Source organism: Sesamum indicum, linkage group LG2 (assembly GCF_026168435.1).
Source record: "Sesamum indicum cultivar Baizhima isolate 11 linkage group LG2, ASM2616843v1, whole genome shotgun sequence".
NCBI lineage: Eukaryota > Viridiplantae > Streptophyta > Magnoliopsida > Lamiales > Pedaliaceae > Sesamum > Sesamum indicum.
Window position 1 is genome coordinate 1,874,204 of NC_142658.1, and position 9,615 is coordinate 1,883,818.

At 32.2% G+C, this 9,615-nt stretch overlaps 1 protein-coding gene across 1 annotated transcript; it reads left to right on the forward strand.

The window, feature by feature from the left end:
* On the forward strand, positions 1-1,085 carry LOC148788922 (uncharacterized). Its single transcript, XM_088877517.1, has 3 exons — positions 1-146; positions 582-692; positions 902-1,085. Exons 1-3 carry the CDS (start codon positions 1-3, stop codon positions 1,083-1,085), a joined length of 441 nt encoding a protein of 146 aa, XP_088733643.1.
* Positions 1,086-9,615: the final 8,530 nt, after the last annotated feature.

Genomic DNA, 9,615 nt, shown 5'->3' on the forward strand with positions numbered 1-9,615 from the left:
ATGACAACACGTTGTGGTTCTCATCATATAACTCTAGTTCGTCTCTTTAGTATGTGGGATTCAGTGTTAGAGATACTGCAATATGTGTTTGATGATAGAAATATTGTAGAACAAAGAGGAACATCATCGGGCTTGATTGAGAAACTAGAAATGTTTGGATTTGTAGTTTGAGTGTTTTACTTTGTGTTTTGGAGATAGAGAGAAAAATAGAGATAAATAAGTGTGTGTTGAAAATAGATGATATGTTTGGATTTGTGTTTTGAGGTAATCTAAAATATATTAAAATAAGTGGTGTATGTTTGATGTTGGGATTTGCGAGACAAAAACCATTGTTCATTGTCAAATCATATATATTTATATAAATATGTATATATATAAATATTTTATATTTAATGTTGTATTTTTTGGAGATAAAACATTACTGTTTATTGTCAAATCATGTCTATTTTATATTATGTATATATATATTATATATAGAAAGTTGAAAAACAGAAAAACACGCAGATAAGGTGTAAAAACACAAAAACAAACATTGAATGTGTTTTATCTTGTCTCAGAAAATGTAAAGACACAAATCCAAACACAGCCTTTGAATTTGTCTTTATCTTGCATTTGATGATAAGAGTGTTGGGAATAACAAATGAATTATCTAATGCCTTGCAACAAAAAGTTGAAAATATTGTTAATTCACTGTCAAAGATCACCTACAACACTTGAGAGATAATGGATGGATGCATTCTTGAAAGAATTCGAGATGTTTTGTTGTAAAAAGTCTATTCTAATTTCAAGAGTAGAGGATACTATACCTAACGGAGGTCATTGAAGGCGTGAGGGGTAAAGGGTAACTGTTTATCACCATTATCATGCTCAGATTTTTCTTCCAGTTACTGATTTAATTGTTATTGCTCAATAATCGATTTAGTGAGGCATCTACAGAACTAGTCAGATGCATATCATATCTTGACCCAAGAAACTCCTTTGCCAAATTCGATTATGACATGCTCATTTGTCTCGTCGAGATTCATTCTGATGATATTATTTTATTAAAAGATCAACTCCAAACATATATTTTCGTTATGAGGTGAAGTTATGAGTTATCAAATTGTTATGATCCTTCAAGTTTTGCTGTCAAGATGGTTGCAACTAGAAATCATGTGAATTTTTCATTGGTGCATCGCTTTATTGAACTGACGTTGATATTACCGGTGGGAACAACAGTTGTAGAAAGAGCTTTTTCAACAATGAATATCGTTGAACCAGATTGCAAAATAAGATCGGTGATGAATGGGTGAATGACTTGATGTTTTATTACATTGGGTGGGAAATATTTCCTGATATCGATAATAAAGTGATTTTGCAATATTTTCAAAACATGCAAACTCGTAGATTTCAACTTGCCCCTTGTTCTTGGAGTAATAGTGTGATATGGATTAGTTGTATTTATATCATGATATGTATTTAACTTGCAATAATAAATTACAATAATTTTATTTTTGCATGGATTAGTAATAATTATAAAATTTTGATAGGGCTAAAGCCAAATTTCTGATTTTGCCACTGCATATAAAATTGACGAACTTAATTTTATATGCCATTCATTGTGCTTTTTCACAAATTAAATACTTTTTATATTCTTTTAAATGGCCAAAATGGAAACTTTATTTTTCCAAATTAGTATTAAAGAATTTGGGGACAATAATTTGGACAGTAGTTGTGATAGGATGTTAAAACTGCGCATAATGTTTGGATTTATTTTTTGAGTGTTTTGTTTATATGTGTGTATATATATATGTATGTATTTATGCTAAAATAATAAAAAATACCTAAATAAAGTGTTTTTAAATGATGACAAACATTGAGTATGTTTTGACTTGTTTTGAAAATAATTTTAAAATGAAAACAAACATAGTAGTGTTGTTTTCCAGATCTTTGGATGAGTTTTTTTACTATATCCCATTGCAAAAACTTTTTATCTAAGCCTTATAAACAAACAACGTCGCATTTAGGATTTTGTGATGTCTTTGATTCGGATTTTATGATAGGTCTCGCTCGTCGCAAACTTAGACTATAAATTAATGTCTTAGTGTTTTTATAACTCACTGTCACTCTTACTCTCTAATATCTCTCAATTTCTCATCTCACCCGTCTTGCCTGAACCCTAACACCATCCTTCCCCGGCTGTTGTTTAACCTATCCCCGCCCAAATCCCTAACTCGCCCCCTCCCCACCCTCTAAATCCCTAATCTGCTTTCTCCCCTCATTACCTGCCAACCGATGCGAGCCCGTTTGGTTGTGCATTTTCATCTTCAGTTTTCAACAATTGAAAATGTGTAGAAATACTTTATTGATTTTTGTTTGGAAACTAAGAACATGTTTGGATTAGTTATTTCCAAATATAGAGATATATAGGTGTGAGAATATTAAATATAGGTATATGAATTTTTGATGTGACAGAAAGACAACTATAACAAGCCCATGTGACCTATATAAATTTGAAATTGAGAATTAAAATAGGAATGCATTCTCACTAAAAATGACTTGACCAAACAAATTCCCACCTACCCAAACAGTGGAAAGTGAAAAAAATCTCATTGAAAACACAACCAAACAAGCTCCACCACCCTATTCTCAATGTCCCATCCCGATTCTCTGAAGTTCTCCCATCTCACTGCTGTCGTCTGCCATCACCACCCATTCCCCATTCGAGATTAATTTTTTAGGGGGAAAATTATTTGTAATTCAAGTTTGATTTTTTCGAAATATTTATCTATCTATTCTTGTATTTTGCTATAATTTTTTTCTGAAATGATGGGATGATATTTTTCTGAACTGGTGTTTTTTTTTTTTTTTTTAAGAAATTAGGTATATTTTATATGAATTTATGGATTTATGAATTTTGAGATTATTTTTATCAAAGTATGGCAATTCTGAAGTTTTTTGTGAAATTAGGTTGATTTAGGAGAATGATTCGGATTTAGATAACTTTGTAGAAAATTATTTGGGATTTTATACCGTATTAATGTTATTGTCTATAAAATATAAACTACTAAAATAATAGGTTCTAAAACAGTATCATAATAGAAAAATACTAAAATACTATAAAATATAATACAATAAATTATTATAAACTACTACAATATAGTATAGTATACTATAATATATTAAAAAAATACTATAAAGCACTAAAATGCAAACTTAGACGATGTTAGACCCCATCAAACGGTAGGTCACATTGAACGTTAGAGAACATTTGTATTTAGATCACATTGAATGTTAGATCAACTTCATTGTTAATGATACTTTTTCCCAATTAGTTTTGTTGAAGCATCGTATTGGCTGTCTATTCATATTTTCAATTGTTTGTAGAGGTATTATGTGGGGTACCTTTTTAATTTTGTAATTATTTTATTACGAGACATCATGTGGAAAGCCTATTTAATTTTGAAATTGCTCAGGATTGGTAGATGGGATATATCGTGAGATGGCTGAGTGTGAGTCGCATTCTTGCCGACAGTAATATTGGATTGTAATTATTTTTATTTAAAAAAGATTTAATACAATTGCAATACAAACTCAAATATCGGTAGTAACTTACTAGTGGTGCTTCGACATCTCACAGCCCGCCAATTGAACCGATGAGGCTACCGAACATATTGCATGTTGGGCCTTCATCCTTCCCTCCGGCACATCCCCTAGCACGTCCTCGGTTGCACCGCCACCACCAGCCACGTTTACATACATCTGGCTATCTGACATGAAGTAAATTAAATTATTTTATTTCTTTTAATACTAATTTGATGAATTATTTATACAAGTCGGACTCAATCTTTCACAGCGTAATCAACACTGTGGTATGCACCTACTATCCCCAACCTTAGGCAAGATATAAGAATATTCCCCAGGAGTAGGAGGACTTCTAGTTCCAACACTAGGTAATACAAGAATAGCAATGAGATTTGCAAGAATAGGCATCTCAAATACCATCCTAAGACAGATAAAGTTTTAGTATAATTTGCAACCAACTTTTGTCATAGAGTTGGTCCCAATTTTGGCATCAATTGCGAAGGTTTTCCATTTCAAATCCCATCCCAAGTTATTCTTATACATGACATAAACCTTTTTCTCAAATTCAACGAAAACATATTCTGTCCAATTGGTGTACTTTGCGGTGGAATTATTGAAGTTGTCCATAGTCGGTTGCCTTGGAATTCAAACATTGCAGAAAAATATCTGATGAAACACCACAAACTCTGGAGAAAACCTCAAGAAGCAAAACCCTAAACATACCTGTCCAAAACCCAGCCACCCCCCATCCATCCCATGTTCCTGATTTTGCTAACCACTAGAATTAAAGCTTTTTACAGATTGTACAACACTAACAACATATTCCAAGATTCCAACATTTCTGCTCTCTGCTCCCTACAACCCTGTCACGTTTTATTTCACATGCAAACCGAACTGTCCAGACCTCAACCATACACTACAAACCCTAAATCATTACCACCAATTAAACTTTTCAAAACAACTTAATTAATCAGGGCTCGAGCATCGATGTGGGGACCAGATTTCTTTATTCGACACGTATATATACTAATATAAAACATAGCCACAAAATTCGAGTAGTTTAATAATACTGCTGCGAAATTTGATCTTATGTCCAAGTGTTTCACATAATTGACGCATGTTTTAGCTTTATAATGCAAGAGGCTTTATGCTCGTATAATTATAATAATAATAATTATTAGTATGTTGTTTTTCAGAACTTTTGTTATTTTTTTATTTAATGAACATGAAAGATTATGGCATAAAATAATTTATAAAGGAGCATCGAGAAACCCCCACCTTTACATTTTTTTTTTTTAAATATTGTGGAAGATCTAAATGGGATTAATTATTTGGACGGGTAAAAAGCTAGTTGATAGTGTATAATTAATGAGATTAATATTGTACTTATGAGGAGATTTTATGCTTCTTTCCACCAATAATTGGCCATTTTATGGGCTTAATTTATTTAAATTTAAGGCAATGATGGGATCAATCTAGTGGAAGCGATTCTTTACACGTCTTAAAAGAAGATTTGTTTTTAAAAAACAAAATAAAATAAAGGAAGAAATCTCTTTTGTTTAAAAAAATATTTGAATGCATGGTATACGGTGTTGGCACGTATTCAAATCGTTTGGAGATGAGGAGTTTGAGTCATTTATTATAAGCCCCAAAACATTCTTTTTTCAGTGTGGCGCATTTTCAAAACAAAACAATAAAATTTACAAGAAATTAGAATAAACATTATTCTATACAATAGAGCACAAATCTAGTTGCAAACTGCATCAATAAATGTTTGATCTTGATTATATTTTTAGTCATGTAATTATATCCTTACAACATTTTAGTGCTCTAGCTTATTAGGGTTGTAAATTGATCCTTGGTAGTTTCACAATTTTAGGATAAATTTCATCGAAATTTTTAAAGTTAGTCAGGAAATAACTCTCGTTAATTAAAAATTAGGGATACACATCATACTGATTGAATTATAATGACATGACAAGCAATCCCTAAGTCAAAACAAAAAAAAAAAAAAAAAAGAAAAGAAAAGAGAGGTGTCCCCGATCCCATCATGTCTTGTTCAGATTAATCAAATGTCACTTAAAGTGGAATCCAACTCCTTCTTCAACAATAGGAGGTGGGTTTTTTTCTTTTTCTTTTCTTTCCTTGTAATTCTTGGAAGTGGGGTTTTCACTATCACCACCTAACTCCCCCCTGAAAATAATATAAAAGAAAGGGGATTGAGATCCATTATAAGTAGAACAACTTTGAGATTGGGGTTTGTTTCAATCTTTTTGAGGTGGACTCTCACAGAATCCAAGTGCCCAATAGTGTATGTTTTGTGCTTGTGTTTATTGCTCTAATATTTAATACAACATTGCAAGATTTCTTTTCTTCGTAATTAATGTTCCTAGGAACGTTGTCAATCGGTTAAAGAAAAGGTCGATCTAGGGGAACATGTGCTCCTGGGTAATTATTCTAATTTACTGGGACTAATTTGTAAAGATTTTTTTTATGAATCAAAAGATCAGAGAACGAAGATACATCTATCTATCTATATATATATATATATAGATCAGAATAAAATTTGACCAAATTAATTTAATTTTAATTACCAAATACTTTACTATGGTATCTTTGATTTTTTTTATATTGATTAGATAATCTCATTTATTTGAAATTAATAATTTAATTGTATTTATCTATAAAATCATCTACACAATATTTTAATTATAAAAAGATCTTATTGGTTGGGAACTTTATCTATTCGGAATATATTCAATGTTGATTTTGTATTTAATCGAAAACTTATTTTCAATATTATAATTGATTATTTAATCAAAAAAATTTTATTGGCTAGAAACATCATTTATTTTAGGGTTAATTACATTTTTCCATCTGAACTATAACATTTTTTATACTTTGGATTCAAATGTTTTTTGTGTGTCAGTTTACCATCTCAACTTTACAAAATTTTGTACTTTGCCATTATGTAAACGGTGAATTTTCAGAAAAGGTGTAAGTTTAATTTTGAAATTTTTTTTTCAAAACAAATATAATGTCACATTTTTAGAAAGATCTAAGTATAATTAAGCCTTTAAATAAAGATTAAAAATGTATGCAATATATATACAAATTAAAACAACAACATCAAATGCAACCTATATAGAACAACTCCGATTATCGTACGTTATGGCACATCAGCACGTTATGAATAAGTAGTTGGTTGCTTAATTTTGTATATGGAGTTACTTTAATGCTTCAAGCTCATTTCTTGAAATTAGTGTTTTGAAATTTAGTTAATTATATTCTTTTTTCTTCTCAATTTGGCTTCTCTGACCCTTTTCTTAGTAAAAATATCATAGGAAAATAGTCATATAACCGACATATCACTTAGTCTATAGGTGCAATTTCGTTAATTTGAAAAAAATAAAAATTAAGTATGATCAGGTCGTGTTCGGAGGCATGGACGTGTTTTCAGACTAGTACATTTAGCATCTAGCTCGAGAGTTACGCACTTAGGCCACAGTGTACAACACAATTATCACTACAAAAAAGATATTTTATTGGAATGATTTTTGTAACGGTTTTTTTTTTAAAAAAATTGTTATGAATTTTCTAACGATTTTTTTATTAATTTGTAACGACTTTTATAACGGATCGGCCAACCGCGGCCAAGTGGAGCGTTACAAGCTAGTTGTAACGGCTTTACAAAGAATCTTTAAATATGTAACCGTCTTTGGCAGCCGTTACAAACCTGGTGGTATGTAAAAAAATATTTAGAACTGCTTTTGTAACGCCTCTGCTGAATTTGATTTCTTTGTTATTTTCACGGCCTTTGTAACACATCTAAGGATGGTTGTGCTCGATATTTGAAACGATTTTCTAATACACTTTATAACGGTGTTGAATTATATTTTATCTATTTTTGCCATTGCTTTTGTTACTGCCTTTTTTATTGCTTTCGTAACGGTTTTTGGAACGAATCCATCGAAATTGATAACTATTTTTCGCACAATCATTGTAACAGCCTAATGATTTTATATGTTCTGGTGTATTACAAAAAGCCGTTACAAAAGCAGTTAAAAAAATTATTATTTATTTAATATACTTAATATTTATTTTATTTAAAATATTTTAATATTTATTTTTGTAAAATTAACTAAATGAATTTATATAAAATCCAAATAATATAACAAAAAAATAATAATTTAATTATAACAACAACAATATTATTACAAAATACAAAAAAAAAAAATCCTAATCTATATTATCCCCAGCGATTGTGTGTTTGTCGTGGTCGTCATTGTCGCCGTCGCGATCGGGCACTGGAGGGATCAGCTGGAGGCTCGGGCGCTAGATGATCCGTCCAATTGGGATCGGTGCTTTTGATGTAGCGCTCTAGGGCCAACACCCAGTCATCTATGTCGGGGCGCTGGGGGCATGGTGGCGAGGCCGATGGAGTAGTAGAACGACTAGCCTGTGATGGTCCAACAATCAAGTGGTGGGCCTCGGAGCCGAGACTGAATACTCGGCCCCTCTTCCGGCTGCCCGCTGCTGACATCCAGACCTACTGCCTTGAGACGACAATGGAGGATCTTGATTAGATTAAGAAAAATAATTTAAAATTAATAGAACAAATTACACAAATTTTTGTAATGACATACCGCGACCTCCTCCGCCCTTGGGCCGCTCCACTAGTCGTCCTCCTTTTTGTAGACTTTCTCGAACACCTCCATCTGAGTGACGGGGCATCCGAGTTGTGTTTGTTGCTCAAAAAACAATTTAAAAAATAATAAAAAAATATAAAGAAATAAATAAAATTACTAATATGCATTGAAATACTTAGTATCTTCTGCTTGTCATCCCTAACGGGTGACGAACCCCCTCGATCGACGATTGCAGCTGCTTCTGAGTTGGCTGCCCAGTTGACCTTATTTTTTACTGACTCTGCCAGGAATTCTGTGCTTGACCAGAACTCGAGGAGTTCACGCCAGGTCTCCTCGGCCAGCTACAGCAGGTCGGACCAACTGGTTCCGAGCTTCATCAAACCGTTTCCCGTTGGAATCTTATTAGTACGACATTTGAAAAATTGATAAATAAAAAAATATAAATATTACTTAAAATTAAATAATATTATTATTACCTTCAATTTTCGAAACCAGAATAGTTGGTGCTTCTGTGGGATCTGCAATATGTTGGCTCAAAGATGCAAATAATGCCCTTTGATCGTAGCATTGGTGGTCGTATGAAAATCGCGATCGAACCTAAAAATAATAATTAAATATTAAAATCAATTCAAAAATAAAAAATATTAAATTAATTAACTAAATTCTTCTACGTACCTCGCGTCGCGGAGGCTAATGAAATGCCTCTGGGCCACTGAGGAAAGTAGTGGCGTTGGGGTGGTTGTGGTGGTGGTTCATCCGACGGCCTTGCCGGGGCTTGTAAGCTGCTGGCCCCCACCGCATCTAACCCCACTGCGAGGGAGTCCGTAGGTATCGGCGGGGTCTGGGACACTCCCTTCGAGGATGGGGCAGATGGAGATGCATCCGCTGGCTCATCCCGAGGAGGGCTGGCAGTCCCATGACAGTGGGCGCACTACAAGAGAACAGGCTTTCAGAGACGGAAATCAAAGACGGAAATATATCCGTAAAAAAATTTAACCTTTCAAAGATGAATTTAACGATGGAAAACGTTTCCATCTTAAAATTATAAAATAAATCTTTATATTGACTAAATGTTTTACGAATAGAAATTTTTGAGAAAAAATAAAAAATATAAAAAGTATTCCGTCTTTGATTCCGTCTTTGACTTGGTAATAAAACAAAAAATTTAAGACGGAATATTTCCGTCTTAGATTCTCAAAATCTAAAATAGAATTAAAGATGGATTCAAAAAATACTTTTTTTTATATTTCCGTCTTTATTTCCATCTTTATTTTATATTTTTATAAATAAAAATTAAAAATAAAATTTGCTTTCTTTTTTCTTTTTTTTTATAGATATTATTGTTTAAAAATTATTATTGTTAGTACAAATGAAATTAAACCTCAAGATCCCCAATTGCAAG

What these genes read in the sequence shown, in the direction of transcription:
- LOC148788922 (XM_088877517.1), top strand. Translation starts at nt 1, where the DNA reads ATGACAACACGTTGTGGTTCTCATCATATAACTCTAGTTCGTCTCTTT. An exon ending in TCGGGCTTGATTGAGAAACT is followed by an intron (nt 147 to 581) that starts AGAAATGTTTGG and finishes CACAAATCCAAA; the next exon opens with CACAGCCTTTGAATTTGTCT. An exon ending in GAAAATATTGTTAATTCACT is followed by an intron (nt 693 to 901) that starts GTCAAAGATCAC and finishes GATTTAATTGTT; the next exon opens with ATTGCTCAATAATCGATTTA.